This window comes from Marmota monax, unplaced genomic scaffold (assembly GCF_021218885.2).
Source record: "Marmota monax isolate L192 unplaced genomic scaffold, Marmota_monax_Labrador192_F-V1.1 WCK01_AAM20220418_F8-fsc00112, whole genome shotgun sequence".
NCBI classification, from domain to species: domain Eukaryota; kingdom Metazoa; phylum Chordata; class Mammalia; order Rodentia; family Sciuridae; genus Marmota; species Marmota monax.
In genome coordinates this window covers 5,129,577-5,155,598 of record NW_026692073.1, presented here as the reverse complement: position 1 = coordinate 5,155,598, position 26,022 = coordinate 5,129,577, and the positions used below count along the sequence as shown (strand labels likewise).

At 34.2% G+C, this 26,022-nt stretch overlaps 1 protein-coding gene across 1 annotated transcript in view; it reads left to right on the top strand.

The window, feature by feature from the left end:
- Antxr2 (ANTXR cell adhesion molecule 2) overlaps positions 1-26,022 on the top strand; it is a 135,154-nt gene that overhangs the window by 16,562 nt on the left and 92,570 nt on the right. Inside the window, exons 5-10 of the mRNA XM_046459281.1 lie at positions 365-472; positions 634-702; positions 1,474-1,554; positions 15,642-15,702; positions 18,139-18,237; positions 19,823-19,892. Coding sequence (XP_046315237.1) covers positions 365-472; positions 634-702; positions 1,474-1,554; positions 15,642-15,702; positions 18,139-18,237; positions 19,823-19,892 — 488 coding nt within the window. The remainder of the gene's footprint in view (positions 1-364; positions 473-633; positions 703-1,473; positions 1,555-15,641; positions 15,703-18,138; positions 18,238-19,822; positions 19,893-26,022) is intronic.

The window sequence follows — 26,022 nt, the reverse complement described above, 5'->3', positions numbered from 1 at the left end:
TTATATACTTATCTTTAAAATGCTTTTAGTTATTCTAGAGATGAGTCTGGTAGAAAGCATTATTTACTGTAGTGATAAGAAAAGTTTGGATGCATTTTGTCTATTAAGGAATTTCCCATTTTCTTTTGTGGTCATAATTCAGATTATTCACTTATAACTAAAAACCTTTGTCATTTAAACCCAATACTAACTACTCTTTAATGTGAATATGTATATATTTCAAATAAAATAGTTACAATATCCTCCTTTATGCGCTAGTCAGTAATATTTTTACTTTGTCAGACTTACAAATTTAGCTTGATGGAACATACTGGTTAAAAGTTAAAATTAAAATGTGAGTTGGATAATTATTCTTCATTTTCAGGCGAATGAACAAATTCAGAAAGCAGGAGGCTCAAAAACCTCCAGTATCATAATTGCTCTGACAGATGGTAAGTTGGACGGTCTGGTGCCATCATATGCAGAGAAAGAGGTGAGTATTGAACTGAAACTGTTCTTTACACCCCACTGCTGTGCCTGGCTGTGTGTTTCTGCATGTGTAGATGGATATTGAGTAACTCTGTATCTCTCTGTCTCTGTCTCTCCCCCTCCCTCTTTCCTCTCCTCTCTATTCCTCATTTTTTTCCTTCTTAGGCAAAGATATCCAGGTCACTTGGTGCTAATGTTTATTGCGTTGGTGTCCTTGATTTTGAACAAGCTCAGGTGAGTTAAAACAGTTCTGCAAAATTTAAATCCCATAATTCCTTAAGGATAGGGGAACAAATTTTTTTCACTAATGACTTCTTACAAAGGTTTTTTATAAAATGGTTTATGTCTTGAGTGCTGCCTTCATAATGTCAGAATTTTGATAGGTTTTGTTACTGAAAACAAAATTCTAAATAAGTATTTGAACATTATTTGGTTGGAGGAAATAATACAAGACAAACATTTGTACTAAAATTATGTGAATATCCCTTCAATTAAAATGACAGGATTATTAGTCTTATTTATAATTATTATTTTGGTTTAAATTTTGACTCTTAGGGGTGCAGGAATTTGGAAATTCCATTTGAAAATCTTTAATAATTTTTCTTAAAAAACTAATTTTTTTTCAAGAAGTTTTTTTTGAGGGTTTAGGTACTACATTTTTTTTTCCCTCACAAAATCATTTTACGTTCAAATTCTTGCTTGAGTATAGCTTAGATTCCTGAGTCTCCTGCCATTAACAGCTGTTAGAACTCTGTGTTGTTGTAAAATTGCAACTTGAGGCTGTGTCACGGGGCTGAGACTGACCTCAGTTATTTCATACATTTGGAGGAACACAAATCTTATCACCTTCAGTTTACAGGCCACACTGGTGAATGAATCCTGAAGAGTAACTTTTCAGACATACATAACTAAAACTTAAAATTTACATGTAAGTTTAACATAAGTTTATAAAGAATTGTCTGTCTCAACCATCTCTTAAGTAAGCTTTTCTCTTTTTTTCTAAAGCTCGAAAGAATTGCCGATTCCAAGGAACAAGTTTTCCCTGTCAAAGGTGGATTTCAGGCTCTTAAAGGAATCATCAATTCTGTGAGTCTATCTCTGGAGGGAGATGGGCAGGAAGGACTGATCATTGTACATACATTTTAAACTAATAAGAAATAATCTTAGTGTCTAGTGCAGGTGGCCATTATGGAGAAGAAAGAGCATAAGAAAGAGATTTGCTTGCTCTTCCACTCTTCCACAGTGTAATTCTAAAAATCTGGATTTGTTTGCAAGTGAGATTTGACACTAATTCTTGCATGGTTGGGCTCTGAGAACCCCAGCCTGTGATCTCTGTTTTAGATACTTCTACCCTTTTTAAGCATGGAGTTAACCGTCTTGCTATCTCGAGGTTTTTTTTTTCTTTCTTTCTTTTAGATAGACTTTATAGGACAAATGTAAAATGAAAAATTTGGATTGGAATGTGTGATTACTCTGCCTTCCAACTATGGCATTTCTTAGCTGTATGTCAGGCATCTTGAACCAGTGGCTGAGTATTTGACTGCAGTTGTTCTTTCCATTTAAATGATGAATCCTCTCCCTAGAGCACATAATATTTCTGTTTGGGATTCAGTTGAGCTGCTCTGGTGGTGGTTAGGATCCGGGCTCTCCTCGACAGCGTATGGGAAGGGAGTGATGAAATGCACCACGAAGATCCTGGGTTTTCACAGCTGAGGTTTATGTTTCGTTTTACTGCCTTTTGCTAGAAGCACTAGGGAAAGTTGCTATTAAGTATTTATGATATTTTGGTAAACACCATCCTAAAATGGAAGTGAATAATATATATTCCCTAAGCAAAAGCTTTTCCTTTAATCTTTAGGCATTTGTAAAAGGAAAGAAAAAGTGTCTAACATTTGGTTCTGGCATTTAAAATTTCTCTTAAAGATCATGTTTTTTAGAAACACAGAAATTTATTGGTTTTTGTTTTAGTAGCATGTATTTTTTTTTTAAATGACCTTTTTAGAGGAAACAGAATTTGGTTCAATCTCATGTCAGTGGACAAACCAAATGTAAATGCAGAATGGAACAGAGATATAATTAGTTTAGGAGTTTATTTATATAATATTGTGTTTGGTTTGTAGAAAAAATTAGTAAATAATTTCATAGTTGGATTCAGGGTAAATATCAACAGAAACAATATAAATACAGGAAAAGAGATAATGCAAAAAGGGAGGATAATTTGACCCCCTCAACAAAAAGGTCAGTGGGTTGTATGTTTAATAGAATTTTATTGTACTTGAGGATTTGCAATTATTTTTATAATTATACTGGGAAGGAAAAAAGATTTCTCTGGGTTATTCCCTTTGAAATCTTTTTTTTCTCTACATAAAAGGTTTAATTTAGAATTCTCCAGATGACCGACTAGCTTTTCCAAACCCTACTTTTATGGGTTATAACTATAGATTTTTCCCTGTAATAGATTAATAGTTGACTACCAGAGGAAATTTTTGATTTTTGATTTTTGTCTGTTTGTGCTGGGCAAGGAGGTCGCAAGCCTATAATCCCAGCAGCTCTGGAGGCCAAGGCAGGAGGATTGTGAGTTCAAAGGCATCCTCAACAATTTAGGGAGGCCCTAAGCAATTTAGCGAGATCCCGTCCCAAAATAAAAATAAAAAAGGCCGGGAATGTGGCTCAGTGACTGATTAAGCACTCCTCTGTTCAATCCCCAGTACCAAAAAACAAAGAAATAAATAAAAAAAATAAAAATAAACAAAATGCTTATTTGTTAAATTGCGTTTTTTCTGTTTGTATTGAGGAAACTTCAGAAGGTAATTTCTAAGTATAATACAGTCCTGCTGGATTGAAGTTCTTGATAAACATTAGCTTGAATAAGTTGTGCTAAAATAATTAGCAGGAAACTGGAAAGATTTGCATTATTCTAGGTACACTGCCAACAAAGTTTCATGTTAACATAGTTAAACACTAGCTATTTTGTCCCCAAAAGAGGAATACCACGTCCATAGGACAGCCTGCCTCTGGGGAAATCGCTGGCAATACCTGGCAAAGGTGGCAGGTGGAAAAAGGAGTCATTATAACTTTTATAACCAACCTAGATCTCAGCAATGGTTGATATTTTTTTTTAATTAGCGTTATGAAACCTTGGGATTTTCATCCACTATGTAGAAATTTGAAGCAATTCAAATACTTCATCTCTTTTCAAGGGAAGAGATTGGTTCACCTTTAATAATATACAAAAGTAGAATTCTGCCTAAATTTGCATTATATTTTATAGTCACATATTATTTAAAAATATTTATTTGATATTTAGAATAATATAGCACACTTATCACAGGATAAGGACAAAGAGAAGAAAATATCCCTTTATTCTTTATGGCTTATCAAGATAATAGATGAAATTGTACTATGAAATATATTTACATAAAGCTAAACAAATGGAAAAAAAATCGTAAAACTTAGGTTTTTCAGATGTCACTATGAAGGTAGAATATTAGCTAAATTCATGGATAAATTCTTTTTCCTGCTGGATATTATTTAAATACATCTGGCCTCCTAAACTGTCAGAATGTTAACTTACTTGAAGTTGATCTTTGAAAAAAATTCATACAAGTTTTCTTTATTTTTTGTTCTGATCCCCCAAATCCAGTGACTTGGATGGACTTGTGCCCTTAAAGACCAAGATGTCATATATTGTTGAGATATTGTGTGTCAAGAATTAATTTTTAATCAGCAAAGACAGTAGTTTCAGTTTTGAAGACTTTCTTCAATGCAGTTAAAGGAATAAACACTGTAGTAGTTCTTTCACAACTTAAAAATCAAGAGATGGAAAAAGACCTTTGTTATGAATATGCTGCATATTAACAATTTAATATCTTTTTAAAAAATTTATTTGATTCAAAAAATCGTTTAAGCATTCTATTTTAATTTTTTAGAAAGTGTACTGTTTCAACATTTTTAGATTGCTCTTCAGGCAGACATGATATGTAACATTCTTTGGAATATTGGCATAATTTTTTATTATAACTAGCTCTATGAAGGTTTATAATTCATTACCATCTCAAGTAGATACTATTCAGAATATTTCTTTTATTTCTCCCTTCTTTCCTCAACTTAGTTTTTCATTGAACTCATTTAATAAATTAATAAATTAATAAACCCTCCTTTTTCTTAAGGCATTGTGTTAGGCATGGAAGAAGGAACACATACTTAAATAAGTCAAACTCTATACTGCAACAGGGTTTAAAATAGTGATGATGAGATGTTTGGAATATCCCCTGCAAAATTTATTAGGTAATATGGGGATTTAGAGGAGGGAAATTTTAGTGAGTCACCCCATGGGATAAAAAACAATCTTAGAATGGAATTGTGTTAAATGTCAATGTGGCATATAAATTGACGTAAAGAGGATTGGTTTGGTTACATAAAGTTATAGAAACCTTTTCATGGGATTTGAACTGGACTCTAGTAATTGGAGTAGATATAATTTAAAAAAAGGAACTTCAAGAACAACCTGTGCTGAGGGGTTTGAAGGATACATGTCGACAGGTAGTCTGGACTCAGATTACAGAGACCTTCACATCCTTGAATGGGGAATTAGCACTCATTTTAAAAATAATCAGGAAAACATGGAAGACAAGAGCCTGGGATTTATATGATGTCCATGAGGATTTAGGAAGAATATTCTTATAATAATGTATGGGATGGTTTGCATCCTATAGTTATAAATCTCTTGCATTTGTCCTTATAAAACACGGAAAAAGATAATAACCTCATGTGCAGATAATATGAGGTTGGAAATAGGAAGCTCTGGGTATGAATCTCTGTCACTGCACAGCCCTGTGACATGGAATAGGTCCTACAATGTACTTTCTGAGTTCTAAAATTCTCAACAAATGGTAATAATGAGTTCTATTTCACTGATTATTTTAATTAAATGAAATAATGATTAAGAATGACCTAGATCAGAAGAGCTGGACTTCATAATATTTGGTAGGAAGCTAAGAATGGCAGGAAGCCAGGATCATGTAACCTGGGGCTATTGGTCCTTCTGTAAGACCATCCACAGGGAGAGATGGCCAGCAATCTATATGATCAATGTCATGGGTATAAAAGGATATGATGGTAGAATGTAAGAGGCTCAGTTTCAGAGGGTGGGTCATAACAAGGTTTTCTAGATGGTGTAGGTACCCAGTGTCCTTAGGCTATGGGATCAGGACCCCATCAATCAGGGGAACATGATTCAGTATTCCTATAACAAAGTTATGTATAATTTTAGGACCCCATATTCAAAAAAGAGCCCCAGTTCATGGGGGAGGCAGTGTGTGCTAGTTAGAATTCGGTGTAGAAACCCTGTTGTTAAAGGGGAAACAGTATTCCCAGTAAGTTATAGTTCCTGAGAGCTTATCCTAGGCACTGGGATTCCAGGTCTTTCAAAAAGGAAACTAGGTCAAAGAGCTAATTATGGAAATACTTAATAAACTCTCTGCCCATATCAAAAATATGTCAGGAACAGGGTGGGGCTGAATGTATAAAAAATGTATAAAAATCTTTGTCTCATGCTGAACCAGGCTCAGGCATATGGCAAATATTAGCTGGCACTTATTAGTTTTTGTTAATGATTATTATGATGGCAGTGATACTGAAAATAAAACAATAAATTTGGGGAAGCATTAAAAATTAAAACCTGAGAGTGCACTGGATTATAGGATTAAAGAGACAGAGCAGGGAGTCAAATGTAAGAGGCATTGTGTGCCTGTGAATAACTAGAGTGAAAGCTATTTTTACAGAGGGGGCAGGGATGTCACTGGCAAAATGGAAGAGGTCAGTGGGCAGAGAGAGAAGTCAAATTGAGCTTGAGAAAAAAAAAATCCCAGTGGGGGATGTAGGTAATTGGAGAACCAGTGAACTATCAAGGTTAGAAGTCATTGCGCCATCTCTTGTCCTTTCTCCCCTCCCATTGCCCACAAACACAAACACACAATTTTCTGTTTTTCTCTTCAGAATTATCTTTAAATCTTGGAATTTTTTTTAAGTCCTTTTGATTTCTTGGGAAAAGAATTGCAGGACTTACGTTTTAAATATATAATATATAAATATAGAATAAAATTTTATTTGAACTAGTAAAGGTCAGACTAACATGTGGATACCCCATGGGTTCTAGTTCAGTGTTTTATACTGTAGTGCTATGAAAGAAAACGTTAAAAAAAAATCCACAGATGGGTGAATAATATGGAAAGAGTAAAAATCAAAATGCTCTGAGGAAACTCCTTCTCTTTTATTTTCTAAAAGCAGGACCATGGGATGTTTCACTACTTGGAATTACCTTCACAATTTTTGTTTTTAATAAGAGTTCCTCAGAAAAATATTAAAAAGAAAGAAATGAATCTGTTGTGAAGCTGGCTTTATAAACAACCCTGGTCCAAGAGAATTAAGTACACTAGATTCTAAGGGAAGGCAGTTAATGCCAGAGTTTCTAAGTTCATAATGGGAAAGTATACAAGCATGAACAGGAAGAGAATGATCACATGTAGGACATTTAAATAGCAATGTATTAGATTTTTTTTTTAAAGGGGAAATGTGCAATGTATATTTCAAAAGGTAACTTCATCACAGTGTTAGAAATATAAGCTCCCTTTAACATTTGGATATAATTGTTTTTCTCAGTGAAGTCCATTGTTATTGTTGTGGTTTTGTTTGAAAAGCACTAAGAAAGGTGTCTAAAACTATGTTATATGGAATGAGAAGTTACTGCAACCTCCTTTTCTCTACTGGCAAATCATTTTCATAGAAGAGGGTACCTAATAAATACTTAGCTTAAGTGATTTTAGCAGGCTCTGCTAAGAACGTTGTTGACTGCTTAGTTATGGAAACCTCTCTTGATAAAATCCTAGTTTCATGAAAAACCTAAAGCCTGAGCAACTGTAAAGATACAGTCACAGCAGCACGCTTGGAAGTTGGGGGATCCGTTTCTTGCTACAGCGGTGTGTGGCAGGAGCCATCCTAGAAGGAACCTGGGACTTCTTCTCTCCCAGCTTCCAATCGCCTTCTCATCTCCTCCCCATTCACAACCTCTGGGACCATCTTCTTGCCCACATTCTGCTTCCAGGACCAGCCAATTTCCTGTTTGTTTTTTAAAGTGGTTAGCACCTGATTTTGGACCAACCACCACTTCGCAGATTTGTCAGAATTATTACACCCTTCAGCGAGGTGGAGGCTGTGGTCACCCGCATGGTCAGTTTGCACCTGCGGTCCTCCCCACCTACATCTCTGACAGCTATCTCACCGAAATTGTGGCTCTGGAGGGCGTGGGCCACTGCTTCTGCGAGTTAGCCCAGGAGAAGCGCCTGGGCGCAAGGGTCTCCTGAAGATGCTCCACCTTCCAGGAGGTGCAGAAGCCTTCTCAGGATGACTGGGTGAAACCTAGACACCTTGGAAGCCGTGGTGCAGCTGGGGGAGAACCTGAACCGTGCCTGTTTGGTTGGATCTTTGTGCTTTCATTCCTGCTGGCACAGACTCCCATCACTGTGACATCCTGGAGAACCACTTCCTGGACGAGGAGGTGAAGCTCCTCCAGAAAACGGGCCACCACCTGAGTAACTTCCACTGCGTGGCGGACCAGGCAGAGAATGTGTCTTTGGAAGCTTTATCCTCAATAGGATTAGGAAGCTGGGGCCCAGCGTCCCTTGAGGCATCCTCTGCATCTCCTGGCATGAGGGCTTTGGCCTGAGCCATTCATTCCAGTCCTGGGAAGCTTTTTAACTTCCTTGGTGTCCTTCCCAAGTGTTGGACCAAATGAAAATAAAGAGAAAACAAACAAACAACAAAAACAAAAACAAAGTAAAGGTGTATCACAGGAAGAAAAGAAACCAAAACTGGTAATACTTAATCAAAATTGGAAATCAATTTTCAGAACTCTTGTTAAAAAAAAAATCTAAAATGTGAAGATTATTCTAACTTCTCTTTTCTAAGGATCTTTAGTACTAAATGTGGATACATCATCATAGCACCTTCCAGGTTAATAAGATGAGAGTTGGAACTGTATTCACCCCATCCCTGATTTTCTTACCCCACTAATTCCTAATATTGGTTAAGTAGCCATTGCTTAATTCATATTTATCAGTGAATGAATAAATAAAAACCAAGCACATATCTGAAAATATTTTAATGTTTTTATAATAAAGTTATGGAATATTTGAGCATTACCACTATATTAGTTTTTATTTTTATTTTTTATTACAAGTCACAGAAGCACAGTTACTACTGGTTTACGGAAAAATAAAAGTAAAGAAAGAAAGGGACTGACCTCTGCAACTGGATAGTCCAGAAAGGGAAACTGCCTGAGGGATAGCTGGATCCAGGGAAGCAACCATGTTCATAGGATCTTTTCTCTTAGTAAATTTTGACTATGATTCTATTTATTTGATTCTCTTCTATTTAGAGGAGTACTAGAGAATGAAAACTGCAAAAGGCTTCAGACTCATATGGTCCCCAGTCAGTAAGCCCTTTGAAAAGTGAGCGCTGTTGACTCATTGCATTAGTATCTAAGGTCCCAGATAAGTACTCTGAGTAACTCAGTTGTGCCATGTGCTCATTCTTCCACCAATCATGTCAACATTATCTGGATTAGTTTGAGTAATATTCCCACCCAATGACAAAGGGGCAAAGATAGAAAAAGAGAGGAAAGCATATGATTGATAGCCTCTCTTGGAGTGAGGAACAGCTTCTCCAATAGAGGAGGCAGTGTTCATGGAAGACCAAGGATAAAATTGTTCTGGGTAGGAAAAAAATTAATAGCTATTACAGTTCACCATAACATTCAAACACATTTTAAATATTTTCCACTATATTCTAGGACACCCCGTTCCTTCTAGATTCTGTTTATCTAAAAAATAAAAATGATCAATTTTCTTTAAATTGTTCATTTTATTGACTGATCTTTTATAATTTTGTCTTGACATTCATTGTCCAATACTCTATTTGCATTTGCATGAAAGTGTTATTTAATAACATTATTCTTTTTTTTATTTGGTTGGAATTATAGTTGAAGGAAATCAAATCCATTTTGAATAAATTGTTATAGTTTTGTGATATTTTGTGAGAAAACTAAACTGATGTTATGTAGACCTAACTAAATGCCAAATTTTTATTTGTGAACAATAAACTGTTGTGCTGCAAGGCAACAACCTTATAGAAGCTCAGCAGATCTTGAAAGCAGAGTCAGTTGAATAGAAGGACAAGGAAAAAATGGAAAGGAGAGACAATGGTTAAAATTTATGCCCAAATGTACCATAAAGCATAAATTATAATGAGAAAATGTATGATTTCTCACTTTTCCCCCAAAGATTATGATTTCTAATTTCCTGCAAAGGCATTTATTGAGCACTGACTAGGTTTAAGACACTTTGGCTGGGCTACAAAGATGGACATGGTCCCTAGAGTTTTCTGACTTTATAAATTTTAGGCATATATGCTTCTATAATTAATAGAAGAACTGATTAAACTTTTATTTTTGTCAAAATATTTTATTTGCCATTTGCTTTGGATTTCTGAAAAATGAAATGAAACAAATATAGACAGAATGCTTGCCAGGATGCTTGTGTTTTAGTTAATAAAACAAGAGAGTGGGCAATTATGAGTAATATGAAATAATATATACACTGCAGGAAAAAATGTTATTACTCAATTTCTTTAGGATCCGAAACAAACTGTGCATTTATTCTTACTTTATCTCATAATTTCAAAGCACTTTTTGTAGAAAGCCTATTGATTCATTAAGCTACTATTAAATGAGTATTTCAATGTATTAACCAAATAAAAGAAAAAGTATCAACAGATAAACTTTTATTTTAGATCACAATCAATTTTTGGCATTGTCCATGTTGTAGTGAAAAAGGAAGACCTGCTAAAATAATTTGTTGTAAGAACTGCAGTTGTGAGATGCAGAGGAACTTAAATGTAATTTGACTTTGTTTGTTTGTTTAATATGGGCGTACATTCACCAACAGTATAATTAGAACTAAGTATGTGTTTGGTTTTGACTTCAGAAGAGTAAAACACAATTGCTTACGTCTTAGAGTTCTTCTCCAGACTTCCTGGAGCAAAGTTGGTTTAGAAGTTTGTCACTCGTGCTTTTATTACTTGCTTACTTACAAAGGAAGAGAATCCTTATTTAGAAGTGGGCCTGAGTGATGCATGCTGTGTTGAGCAACCCATATTTTGAAGCTTCAGGCATTTTTAAAGGATGAACTCAACCAAAACACATGCTTATAGCTAACCGTTGTTTTTAGTTGAAGTATTACCTCTTAGAGAAAAATATATTTGGATGGGAAGTTTGGCAGCCATAGAGAAAATATAAATCACATGTCTGAATATCAAGAGCTAAAAGAAAGATAAGAAAAAAAATATGAGAAACATCTTTTCCAAATGTAATAGCTACTTATTTTATGCACATGGATGGCCAATTACTAAAGTTTAATTTTATCGGGACCTTTAAAACCAGTGCTGCTCAGTGATTTTTCCTTATGAGATAAACTTGGAATCTTTTAGACTTGGGATGCACTCTTGTAGTGCTTAAAGCTACTAAATGAGTCAGAAGAATGAAATGCTTGCTTTTTTAGACTTCATTATTATCATTGCTGATATTTTCTGATACACTCTATGTCATAAAAATAAGCAGTTTCTATCTGTTAAGGACATACCTAGGATGTTGGTATATTTCTGTAATGATCCTTCATTGATAGTGTTGTATACCCAAAGTTAGTATTAGGTGTCTATTTAGAATTTTCATAGAGCTGTAAAAATTTTGAAGAAGCTTGGGTAGCATATGTGCATTTATATGTAAGGAAATAATCTGTTTTGGGGAAAATCCTTATTATTTATAATTGATGTTAAAAAATAACAGAGGAAACCATTCAATGGAATATAATACCGTTATCCCCCACCTTTTAAAAAAAGTTTTTATTTTTTGTCTGTGGTGCTGGGGATTGAATCAGGGCTTTGCACATGCTAGGCAAGTGCTCTACCTCTGAGCTAAAGCACAGTTCTACCCCTAACTTCCTTAGCATCAAGCAGTCAAGCAGTCAAGCAGTAGTGATCCTAGACACTGAAAGGCTTGCCTGGTTTACAAGGCATGGTTTGGCTCTTGGGCATCTCTCTAGCTTCATCTCTTAGCAAGCCCTGTGCTCCTCAACTTCCACTTTCTTCCCTTAGTACTTCAGCTTGTTTGCACCTTTTGCTGTCACTGGAATGCTCCTCTCATACCCTCCCAGTTCACTTAGGTTTTAGAGTCCAACAAATTCAGTCAGGTTTGTTTGTTTGCAGTGCTGGGGACTAAATCCAGGGCCTTGCAGATGCTTGGCATGTATTCTACCTCCAAGTTACATTCCTGGCTCCCTCTTTTCTTATTGAAGTATATTATCACTTCAAAGTCTTTCTTTCGGTTTGAGATTTCACCTTATGAGTATGATGAAGGTGTTTATTTGATTACAGTTTTTTCTTCCCGATATACTAGGAGTACCCTAAAGACACTGTGCATGCTAGAGATGTAATTCAGTGTAAAGTGCTTGCCTAGAATGTACAAAGCTCTGGGTTTGATTCCTAAGATGGAAAGCAGGGATGGAAAACACAGTACCTATGCCCTTTGCTACTGCAGCCATAGCACCAAACCGGATGCTGGACACATAAACATGCAATAAATAATTCTGAGTGAGTGACATCCAGCTCAGTATTGAAAGGAGTTGTTGGATAGAGAATGGACAGCTCAGGAGAGAGATTTCTGTGTCAGAAATAAATATTTTTGGGGTCACTATGAAGTCAGATGAGTGAATGGGCTCTCCCAAGCAGTGTGTGGGTTAAAGACAGATTTGTTTTTAACATAAGGTAAACAGTAATGTGGTTCATGGTCATGTCAAAAAGATGCTGGGGGCTGTCTCTGTTCAGCTGTGCTCTCAGGTTGATTCTCACTCTGGGTCCTGGAGCCCATTCACCCAAAGGTGGAGATAGATCCACCTTTCTACCTTCTTATGTATCCTATCTAAGATAAGCCCCCCATTTTTTTTCTTTGTTTTATACAATAAAGAACTTTAATTTATGCTTTTTTCATGTTGCTTGTATTATTTCTTTTTCTGTTTTGTTTACTGCTTTTGCACCTGGTTCAATGCCTTATGGGTACTATTGATTAACAAAATTTGAAATAATTAAAATCAGTTTTCTTTTCATTGTGTGTAATTGAAAAAGTGGTTCAATTAATTCAAGGAGCCCTTCATTAAGCTCTGCATTTTTTGTTTTTGTTTTTGTTTTTTACATGCTTGACTGTTCAGTGTTAGACATTCCATTTTGTTTTTCTTATAGTCAGAGTGCTCACACTTTTTATTAAGACAACTTTACATCTTTCTCTCTCTTCTTCCTTCCTGGTACTAGATGGAAAAAAGGACCTTAATTGAGCATGCAAGGCAAACACTTCACCCATAAACTTTATTCCTAGTTCCACACTTACTTTTCAATCACATTCAATAAATGTTAACTGAGCAGTTGGTATTTATAACATATGTTTTCTATACATTTTATATCAGACTGATTTTTAAATATGTGCTAATACTATTCATTAAGAAAGTATTTATTTATTTTTTTCTGGAATAAGTTTTCATATAGGGTCCTTCCCATTGCCATTTAAAAACCAGGAAAAAATAGGAAGCTTTAAATCTGTCTTGGCTTATGTTGGTTGTAGATAGTTTTTGTTTGTTTGTTTGTTTCTTTGATTTGTTTTTCTAAACTGGATACTTGATCTTCAGATCATGAGGTTGGCTTCTACATATTTTTTCCAAGTTGAGCATAAACTTCAAGGATACCATAGGTCCTTAATAATATCTTGATTCCATTACCATATCTTTATTTATTCCTTGTTAACTTTTTGTCTCAGATATAGCCCAACTATAAGTGTTTGCAGTGAAAACCCATGTTATCCTAAATGCCAGAGCAAAAGAGCTATAGCTATATCAATTGTGTGCACTTTTATGCCATAATAGTATGGCTTTTGCTTCTTGTATGCCCACATTTGTTATTATAGAATGTGTTCATTATGTAAACTTGTTCAGGAACATAGAAAATTTCTATCAAACATGACTCTCTATATATTTTAAAATCTTTAATAAAGAAGAAATCAGTCAAGGTTCTCACAAAACTCAGACCATCTCATGTTGTCAGATTTTTTTTTTTTTTTATGCTATGGATAGTTCCTTGACAGTATCATCACTTTCTCTGGTTATTAATCAGTAATCATAAAGACCTGATTGTGATCCAATAGATAAGTAAGATAAGAAAATTCTTTGTAATTAATGGAATTCTCAGAACTGGGCCTGTGACTTAGGCATGGTTCTCCAATCCCCCACAGACTTGCCAGTTCTTGTTTCAGAGGGCATGTGTGCCACTTGTCTAATATAGAAGTTTGGTCTATGGTGAACCCCTGAAACCTGACCACATTATAATAGTGGTCCAGTCAATCCAAATTAATTTGGAACATACTTGGATTGTGCAGGGTGAAACACCATTCTGATACTTCATTTGAGTTGGGCTTCAGAGAAGGGACAGCAGTGGGCTCTCCTTTGATCTCCTGCCAAATGTGTAATCTCACAGGCCAGTAGGCAGAGCCATCACATCTAGCTCCTAACGCTGCATCCGGCCTTGCTGCTAACCAAAAACTAACCCATAGGGGAGGCATAAACATAATATACATTATATTCTATAATTGTGTATTGTAGGATCCTTATTTGATTAAAATAAAACCAGATGAGCATGAGTAAAGTAGGTGCTGCCTATTAATTTTCTGATACCATAAAATCAATACTGACGCCCCATCAGGCAAAAACAAGATGGCAAATCACATCTCCTGCTTAATAATCTTGACATGTTTTCTATTTTATTATTTTATTCTACCCCTTCTCTCTTGCCAAATGAAAAAATTCCACGAAGTTAGTGTTTATAATGCTCACTGAATTATTGAGAATATTCTGATTATTGAATTGTACAAATAATGCATTGAAATTTTATACAACACATTAACCTTTAGTAGTCCTCAAATCTTGTATCCACAAGTGTGTTGGATGTATTTCTCACATATACACACTTACTAGGTGTGTTTCCTTATCTCTAAGGCCTGGATCACAAAGTGAATAGTTCTGTTCACTGAAAATAATCATTAAATGTACAAACGTTGCCCCCTTCTCAGAGATGCATCTTCAGCAATGAGAATTCCATTCTTCAACAGTTGATTTTAGGTGCTGAAAATGTGTATTTCTCTGTTTATTAATGAAAGCACGGAAAGCATTTTCATTTCCTGCTGCAGTCCTTCCTTCCTGTTCTAGTTATGAGCATGCAATGCTAAAACCCACTGCACATCATCTGCCTTCAACTTGCATCGAGAAAGGAATGCCACTCAAAGATCATCTGGAATTCATCTGACTTTGATAATGAAGTGCAGAGCGGTTCTAAAAATAAAGGCAGGATTGTGGTGACCATTAGGAGCAGCTTATTTCATCATTGTTTTTCAGTTGTAGCCTTGTGCCTTGTATGGTAGTTTCTATTTCTACAAGCTGAGAGAGCCATTCTATTCCAGTGGTTTGGGAATGCTTTAATACAGAGCCTTACAGAGCCTGTGTTTTTGAGAACAATATCTGGCTCATACAAGGAGTCTGTGCTCTGCAAGTGTAATGTTTGATGCACATGAGGAGAATTAGCACCCGTCGGAATTGAGCCAGAGAAATGGACTGGAAATGCTACTGTCAAATAAAGAAGTGCTTATTTATTGATGTTACATTGAACTTATAAATAGAAAACATGTCAGCATTATTAAGCAGGAGATGTGGTTTGCCATCTTGTTTTTGTCTGATGGGGGGTCAGTATTGATTTTATGGTCAAAGGAAATTAAAGGCAGCACCTACATTACTTGTGCTCATCTGGTTTTATTTTGATCAAATAAGGATCTTGCAATACATGATTATAGAATATACCTGGAGAGACAATGCAGAAGTTTCCTAGGGGCTTTGGTGGCTGTGAATGTAATAGTTAATTGATTTTCACCTATTGAATTAAGGAGAGGACCTCAAAGTCCTTAGTAATCTTATATTTCACTCTGGATGTTATTATTTAGTTCTACAGTTTGGTTTTCTTTTCTTCTTCTTTAGATACTAGCTCAGTCATGTACTGAAATCCTGGAATTGAGGCCCTCAAGTGTCTGTGTGGGGGGTAAGTGTTTGGAATTTAAAAATACCATGTTAAGAAATTGTATTTTTTTTTCTAGCTAAAATATATGATTTGAAACTCTTGTTGGAAGAGAATGGCAAAATTAACTTTTTTGGCATCTTTTTTGTGTAAGAATTTTTAAATAATTCCTTGAAATATTTCTATTTTAAATTCAAATTTTTAAGATTGGAGTGTTATTTTAAATAATGAGCATATTGTGTGACAGGCTTTTAGAATCTTCTGTATATTTAGTTCACGTTGAGACCTTTTCTATGGCAAATAAAATAAAATATGAAATCTTTTTTTTTTATCTGATTATACAAACACTCTCTGTAGACTTTGAGCTCTCTGCTTTGATGGCCTGGCCAAAGTACAGTGTCTGCCATCTCAAGGCACATAAGGAAGTGACTTGTGAGGGGAAGGAAGGAAGCAGGTGGTTTCATCAGCTGGTACTCTGAGCACACTCAGGTTTCACATCTCCCAGCCTTTTTGGCCTAGAGAAGGTCTGATTCTAGAAGAGGAAATATATTGAGGCTGGTGCTAGGATTGAGAAATATATCAAGTAATTTACCACAGAACCTCCCAGTTCACTGGGCATGGTCATAATTAAACTCTGCATCTCTAGAATTCCTAATGAATGATCATTGAGATGTTTGATATGATTAGTGCATCCAAATACCCCAAAGCAGGTATATATTTTCTAAGGGTATAGATTAATAAATTCCTAAAGATAACATAGAAAATTTAATGAAAAAGTAATATTGAAATGATAACTGTTCTTTATTGCTCTCCTACTTTTTGCTGGATTCAGTGTTCTTTGGATGTATACTTTTACCTAATTCCCATAAGTACAATTTTAACAGTTTTATAATCCATGATTTGCAAATGGAGAAACTGAGCAGAGACAGGTCCAGTATTTACCATTAGTAAACATTCTATTAAATCTTTATTTGACAATGCCCAGACTATTACTGAGTCACATTTTAAGTTTTACCTGTACTTTATCTATTCATTAATTTTTTGAGACAGGGGCTCACTATGTTGCCCAGGCTGGCCTCAACTTTGCAATTCTCCTGCCTCAGGCTCCCAAGTAGCTGGGATTATATACACTTGCCAGTATGCCCAGATACCTGTTTCTCATTGTAACCTATCAGTAAAATTTCTTCACTGAATGAAGAATGATCTGGCAGATTTTGCTTCCATATTTAATAACTATATGTGCATTGGATTATGATAGAAAAAGTTTGGGAAGACTGGGAGTGTAAAGTGAATTAAAATGGAGATGAAGCCTGAAGAATCCCTAAAACAAAGACAGTTAGGACTCCCAAGTAAACTTAGCTTGATTTGCAAATTGAAGCAAAACTTAACTTGAGCTCTTTCTTGTAAGTGCATGTACTAATGAAAAACAGAAGCTAGGCTCAACCACTCAAAAGCAACCAACAAATTTATAATTATATAAGTAGGGACTTTCCACTGGGATAGACCAAATAAGGCACTGTATAACTGCAACCAACCAGATGTTTTCTTTGCTTTACTTCTGCGTCCAGCCTATATCAACTTCCCCTTTTGGTCTTTTAATGAAGTTCCTAAACCACTTCTGACTTGGAATTGCAGTTTATTGTAGTTTGCTCAGATAAACCCTTTAACATTTTATCGTGCCTTTTTAATTGGAGTTAGTCATTGTTAAAATAGTTAATAACACCATCTTGTAGTCTAGTAGCAAACATTTATTGCCTAGCAATATATTTGGTCTTTGAGCTTTTCTTTTAGTATAGTCTTTCACGCTCTAACATTTATTTCTTGTTCCCGCTATAGAGAAAGGGTACAAGAAGTTAAATCAACTCATAGTCCCTGGCCTAGATTATTTGTAACCTAAAAATACATAACTTCTGAGGAATTATAAATATGTAAGCAATAGAAAATGAAACCAGGATTAGTGAGGTAAAGAAGCTGTTAAAGAAAAGCTCTGTATGAGAGAGAGGCAGATTAAAGAAAATAGTACACATGACTTTTCTAAGAACCATAGAACATGAACAATTAATTAATTTTGTCTACAGATCCAAACCTTAATACCTAAAAGTGGAGAAAAATAAGGAGGCTTCTTTCTTGTATTTTTATAAGAATACAGATGGGGAAATTTTGTCTGGTATTCGGAAATGAATGTTACAATTTAATACTAATACTTTGGTCACTATTTGAAAATACTTTATTAGAAAATAAAATAATGCATTCCTAAGTGGTGGTGAGCAGTGTCTTCTATAGATTTACCTAGAGGGCCAAAGAAAGAAAGCACAGTTGGAAGGATAAGGTTTTATGTCTTCATTATTATAGGTTAACTGAAGGGTATGAATAAATTTATCTATGCACCTTGATTTATTTAAAGTAAAATCTTTAATTTAAAGCAATGATTAAAATGTTCATTTTTCCTTTTACTTCTAGAGGAATTTCAGATTGTTCTGAATGGAAGAGGCTTCATGTTGGGGAGTCGGAATGGCAGTGTCCTCTGTACCTACACTGTCAATGAAACATACACCATGAGTAGGTCTTCAGAAATCACAATGTGACTTTAACTTCTGCACAGCACATGCACTTTGAGTGTTTCCCTCTTTTCTTCAGACTAAAATCAGCTATGGTATAGTTTTTAACCAGAGAGAAAAGAAATGAAATCTCTATGATAATATAGATAATATGTTCATAATTCAGTAAATGCTGGGCACTGTCCTAAGTAGCCTCATTATTCAGATGAGGATTAAAATAACTTACCCATAGTGAAATAACCAATAATGAGCAGAGGTAATATCTGAACCCAGTTTTCATCACTAGTCTCTATGGACTAACCACATAGACTATCTGATCGAATTGCTTCTTTTCCTAGACTTTGGACAATCTTGCCTAAAAATGTAATTATCTTGTTACCTGACTACTACTCTATGCCTTTTAAAATTTTTTTGTCACTTGTTTTCTTTATCTAACTTTTCATAAATTTGTCAATTTCTTGAAGATAGATATTTCACCTTATAGATATTTTTATCTCCAATGCTCACCCAGCATCATTTGTTAATGATTATTATATTAAATGGATCTCAGTTTTTTGAGCAGCTTTTGGCCTCTAGGAAAATGTATTTCTTCATTGATGATTATATTGTCTTCCAAAAATTTATGTTGGGAGGCAGATTCTGTAACTCTATAATTCTAAACCCTGGTAGAGTTATTTTTGAAAGACTCATCCACGATTTTGCTATTTAGCTGATGGTGTTAAACACTAATTAGTACGGCTTTGGCCACACACACAGTAATTGTTCAGTAGTGTTTGCTGAATTAAAGTGGTGAGGATCTCAGTATGATACATGCCATAATTAATTCCTCTATTTCCTATTAATATCATGATTCTGGTAAGGCACAACAGTGCTCATAACAAACTCTTCATAATAGGATTCAATAAATTCAGTAGTCATTTGTATATAAGTGGTAGCTTTACCTTCTGTTTGTATATTTGAGATGATTATATTATAAACTTATTTTTCACTTAGCTACATAAGACTTAGTTTATTAAATTCTCAATCAGACAAGGTGGAGTTGAAATTGTATTTTCAACATTCACATTCTAGAAGATCCATTTGAATATGTAACTTCTCTGAATATTTCTAGTGCAGATTATTTTCTCATATATTATTAAAATTACAAGGGCAGTTTAAACACATTGCTTAGTAAAATATTAAATGTAGCTATTTTGTTAAACTTGTGGAATAAGTTAATTTTCCACTAGACATTTATTTTCCTTTCCCCATCTTTCTGAATTCTGCTTTCAAAAAAACACATTCTTAAAAATCTAATATATGAAGCAGGAAAGATGATTTTTTTATAGTATCTGTAATTGTATGTGAGTTACAATTGTATTTTTTTAGTCTAAGTAAAAATCTATTTATGAGTTATCAAAACTCTATATCAATGAGGTATATAATCTTTTTCCATTTCTAATCTCTTTTCTTCTTTCATTAGTTTTTAATGCTACTATACCTCATATTTCACACCTAAACTCTTAATTTTGAAATACTCTTTATTTTATTAATGAAACTATATGAGATGCAGAAAACTATTAATTCAATGACATTTTATTTTTCAGGTGTAAAACCAGTAAGTGTGCAGCTTAATTCTATGCTTTGTCCTGCACCTATCCTGAATAAAGCTGGAGAGTAAGTACTTCATTAATTAAAAAAAATTAGCAACTGATTGTTATAAAATAATGACAAGTATGTATTAGTAGTTTATTGTATCTTTTTAATGCACAGAATGAGCATTAAACAGTAACCCTAAACTATCTACTCTTTAGTACTTCTGCTGTACTTTTAATACTTGAAAATGCTAATGCTTGTTTTATCTTGTTTCTAATATTGACTAAAAGGTTCTATAAATATTTTTCTGAATGGGCTTGAAAATTATTGTCAGAGTCTGTAGATAATCAGAGCCACAACAATTATTTTGAATTTTAGGATATTTAATTTAACACACATCCGCCGTTACAGATGTCCAAAGTAAGATTTTGAGTGCTTATTATACAATTTAATAAATATTACAGTTAAAGAACAATTGGGCCATAATTATTATGGTGCATTCAGAACTAGGCAATATTTGTACATTTTTATTAATTTGTGATTTAGTTTGTGTCTCATTTCTGGTAAGGTCTATATGCATATCTCTTCAAGTGGCAGTAAACCAAAATGATAGCTGTTTTTAAGGAATATTTAGTTTGCAAGAAGGGTTTTTATTTGAGTCATCTATGTACAAAAAATTTAAGTAGAGACTTAGTTTATCTGTTTGTGAGTGCAAATAGTTCAGATGTCTTCTAGTCTAATAGCAGTAGATATAAGTGTTTAGGATAGTGATTAGGATACAGTTTTCTAGGATTAATTTATACTGATCTTTTACTGAGAACACAGAATAATTATACAAAGCCACAACCTAAAGTCTGGATTAATGTTCAGAGAGTGATCTTGTTTTACCCTAGCACCTTACCTGACACCTGACACAGAGTAGAATCAACAAGCCTTAGTTGGATGAAAACTGAATGATTTTTTTTCTCAAATATTTTGGTTTACAATAAATACAAATATCTAAAAGAGGTCATTTGATTACTGGGGGAAGAGCCTATATCAAGTAGGAGAAAAATGATAAAAATTCTAGTTTTGAAGGGAGGACATACCATTTAAAAGAGTAGAACACTCTCATTTTAATAATAGTGAATATTCAAGGAAGACAGCTCAATTTCTTCTCCCAAGTAGTTATAAAATGCAATATGCTTGTTCTGTCCCAGGCATTGAATTTTTTTCCCCTAGAATTTGCCTTGGGGGACAGTCTCCTTTTGAATATAGTGCCAATAGAGGCTACTGATATTCCTTAATGATTTGTAAAGAGGCTAAATACACTAGAGATATAATTTTAAAAAATCACATACAGCACGATAAATATCAGATATGAGAAATCAACATTTGTTTAGCTTATGATATAATATTTCATCTGAGAATGTTTTGGGATAAAAATCCATCTAAAAGAATTGCTTTTCCCCTTTTTGGGGGGTGAGTATCAAGCACAGGATACCACTTGGGCCATCTTGGAAGGTTTTATTTGTTCATGTATTGGGTATTTGGGAACATCATTTCTTGTCCTGTTTAGTATACTGCAAGTAATTTAGTTCTTTCCCTTTGTCTTGAATTTTCTTCAGACATTTTTGTAGGTGATGGGCTCTTGTGAGATTGGATTAAAATCAACACAAACTAAAACAGTTTAGCCTTGTAAGGTGACTGATACTTAATATGTTTGCCTAATTAGCTTTTGGCTAAGGATTCAAACCCATTAAATAGCTAGTTAGTCTATGTTTCAAATAAACACATCTGGCCCAACAATGAGTGAAGGTTTTTCCTGTGTGAGGGTGACAGATGTGGTGATGGTTCCCCCTGTTCTGTCACTTAAATAATTAACAGCACACTGGTAAAGTAACCCTAGACAGACAGCCTCAAAGCCAGATGCATGGTCTCAGAGCTAGCTTCGTGGACATGTGCCTCATCTCATTAGACTGCTCTATCAGTTGCTTTGCTTTCTTATCTTTATGCTACATCCTGAATTGCTTTTTTTTTTTTTTTTTTTTTTAGAGAGAGAGAGAGAGAATTTTTCAATATTTATTTTCTAGTTTTCGGCAGACATAACATCTTCGATTGTATGTGGTGCTGAGGATCGAACCCGGGCCACACGCATGCCAGGCGAGCATGCTACCGCTTGAGCCACATCCCCAGCCCCTGAATTGCTTTTTTATTTTAGGATTATTGTTTTAAAAACTTAGTGCTTGTGGATTTTGAGATTATAAGAAAGAAAACATGAAGTGAAAGAAACATGAAGTGGTTCACTTGGCGATGAAGACTAAGAATGTATCACAGTAGCAAAGACATACCAAGGCCTGCATTCAGAAATGGATTTTGTATAGTAAATGGAAATGAAAGATATCTGGGATTCTGCTATCCAGGAATATCATTGCTGAGCATACCTGGAATAGGGCTTGAAGAACTTTCTTTGAGATAGATCTATGCTTGTTCCATTTCCTTATTTGATAGAGATGTTTAGGCTAGGATGAACAAATTCTTAGAAGTTAAACAGAAAGAAGGTAAAGGTGGTAGAAGAGTGGTTGTTCTTTTCTAATTCTTTCATAAGACATACTTTGTTTTTAAAAAGCCATGTGATTAAACAAATTGTCTTACCCAGAAGAATCTGTGGATTATTTAGAAATTTATTTATGCCAGTGGTGCACTTTTACCAAACCACCTTTTTTAGGTTTGAATAGGATGATCTCTTTAAATTTCTTTGATTCTTCCCCATTTCAGGGCTGAAGCCCCAATTTAATGCACAGGTGTCACACGTACTTGTGATGTAGGCTTGTTCCCTGACCCTTTTTGTGTGCGTGTGAGACATCAACAATAGCACAGCTGCTCTGTAATCGTTGAGATCTCAAACCTGTAATTTGGCAAAGAGAACAGAACAAATTGGGTAAATATACATAAACACATTGTGAAGAAAGAAAAAACAGAACAGAATGAACCAGAGTCTTATCCTACAGCTTGTTTGATAAAGATGATTTAAGGAGGCATATGGTATAGTTAAATGTGCTTTCAAAAACATTGGCCAGAATCTTCTGGCAAATATGAAATAAATATCTAAATCAGATGAAAGTGATAGTATTAGTTCTCTTAAAAGGCAGTGTGGGAAGACACTTGACAGAGTGTTTTAAGTAAGAAGTGGTGGAACATCAGTGCATGTGGAAAATTCCAAGCATCTGATACCAAAGGATCACTGAGATGAACAGTGTGGCTGACTTGGGGTTAGAGCCTGACTTAGTAATAGAATCTTTTAATTTTCTTCTGCATTGTTATTTTTTTTAATATGAAGCCTAGTCTATTTTGTTGAAATCAAATTGATGAATTTTATTTATCTTTCTTGGTTTGCTAAATCTGTGTTTAACATAGTGTCTTCTTTTTCAAAAATATACCTATATATATATGTGTATACTTATCTCTGCAGTTCCTAATTCCTTTGTGTTAGCAGCAAGTGATACAACCACAACTTTATTCTTTCTTCCATTTCTTGTGATGAAAGAGACTTGATTTCTTTTAAATTGCGTACACTAGGACATTAGTTATGTCTTTTTTTTGACTACACACATTAGAATCTTGGTGAAATAGGCTAAAGTTGAAGACCTCCTACCCCCATGATGGAACATTTATCTTTTCTTTTTTATAGTATATTGCTTTCTGATGACACCTATCAATGTGATAAGTTCACCTAATCTGCATTGAAACTCTATCCTAAGATTATATACAGTTCTTGACACAGAGGAACAATAATTAACTCTAGTATATGTAGGGGTGGCCAAGAAGATATTGCCAAGTATGGAAGTGTTAAATAAAATACAGCTTACAGTACTGGAAAAAGATCTGATTATGGCACATGAGCTGTCCTGAAACATTTGAAGTTCTGTCATGTGAAAGATTTGATTTATTCTTTATTGCTACAAAGAAAGAAGGAAGAAAAAGTAATAGGTAAAGGGAAGCACATTTCAGTGCAGTGTAAGGAAGATCTCTGTAAAAATGGGAACTATTCAGCAAGTGTTTTGGTAACTAAAAGTGTTAAAAGAGAAACAACTCTATGATCATGGAGGGAATATTCCTCATAGAAGTACTTAAATCCTCTCACATATGCTTCTAAATTTTATATTATTAAAATTATTTTTTGTCTTTGCTTTTTACTTATCTTTAATTTTGCACTGAAAAGAAAAAGAAAAAGAGAATGCCAGCCATCTCAAGAGTGAGACACTTTTGGGTCAAGCAAGGAATATATTACATTTAAAGCAGAGGCAGGCCATCTCCAGACAGAGAGACTACTTATAGTTTTTATTATTACTAAAACATTTTTGACATTTTTGGATGAAAATCATTAAAAGTTAAGTGGTAATTTCCCAATATCTTTTGTTATTTTATTATAGCTCACAAAAGAATTAAAAAGGGATTATTTTTAGTGTAATACTGAAAATATTTATAATACAACTTTAAGTATGATTTTTAGCCTATCTTGGAATAAACCTTTTTTTTTTTCCTTCAGAAATCAAGACTGCGATTTTTGTTTAAATTATATGCATATGTTGAGCAATTGAAAATTAAATTATTTAATTTGAGAATCTTTTAACCACTTTAAAGTATACTTAGATACAACATTAATTTACGTATATATTCTTAACTAGAAGTGGAATCTTTTTAAACTATTCACAAATATGAAACCTCCTTTTTCAAGTTAAAATCTTTATTATTCATAAGGCTAACTTTTTAATAGCTCTGCAGAGTATTAAATAGTAGCACTTGATTTCAAAATATCTTAAGTCACCATAATTTTAATAACTTTTTGAGTAGTTACCAGTTTAATTTTCAGTATGTGCAAATTGGAGTCAAATTATTTATTACTTCCAGCAAATGTCTTTCACAATTTTATTTAATTTTTTCATCTTTTTTAATGGATCATAAAATGGAAATCTTTTATTGGACATGCATAAAGTCAGAAGCAAATGAATACTTTGCAAATAGGTTATGGTGAATTGAAATGTCAACCATATTTCATGGAGGATGAAATTTCTCAGATCACAGTAGCTCTGACATATGGCACTGAGCCATTCTGTTTTGGAGTAGTCATACATATCTAGGTATTAAACAAAAATATTGTGACTATTACAATTTATTGAATTTTATTTACTCAATTATATATTACAAGACTATTTAATAATTCTCTTGTAGTTGAATTTAATACACAGAAAATTTAGTATACTTGAATTTAGCTTTATAACTATTAATTGAGTACAAGATGACATGAAAATACACTTCAGTCTTTTTGTTATGGTAAGTTAAGATTTATCCAGTTGCTTTGCAAAAAAAAAAAGTTCTAAAAATGAAACAATGTGTAGAGTAAAATATTTGTAAGAAACAATGTAGAACCAATTTATAGAAAGAGAAGTGGAAAGAGCTGGCAATGTCAGCCTGGCCTTCCTTTACCTCCCTATATCATCTACACCCTTGGCCCCTCCTGCCTTCTCTATGCAAGACTTGTCACTGACTTCTAAGACAGAAATTTTGAAGTCATCTTTATTACTTCTTCCTCGCTTCTTACACCCAATAAATGTCCTAGTCCTCTTTATTCCAATTCTTAATATCTCTCAGTTTTTGTTTTCACATGACACTCATTGCCACTATTTTAGTTCAATTCTGCTTTGGTTCTTACTTGAAATACACTAAGACTTTTTAAAACAGTCTTTCTATTCTAGCATTGTATTCTTTAGACTCACGCTTTACACTTCAAATATCAACAAGATTGATATTGGTATAGCTAATTTAGACCATATTTCTACCAAGCTTTAAAGTTCTTGAGACTAGTTCCAGATGTCTGGAAATGGTATCCTGGATGCTGAATGATCCTTTCTCTCCTTTCCTTTCCAGGCTAAAGGCATTATTTTCTTACTCTTAACACAGAAGTGCAGCTGGCATAAGGAATGCCTTTAGTTCTTTGACTATTTTGTGCCTCACATTTTCCACCCTGTCAGGGACTTATCTGCTTGGGTTCCTTTTTAATCTCATTTACTAACTCCTATCATACTTTAGAACTTGTCTTTATATATGAACTACCACAGGAAACCTTTGTTGGTGTCCTCATTTCAAGGCTGAGATGATTGTGTCTCTCACATGGTTCCCTAGTTCACCTGTGTTTATACCTGTTTTATTTAACATCATTCTGTTATAATTG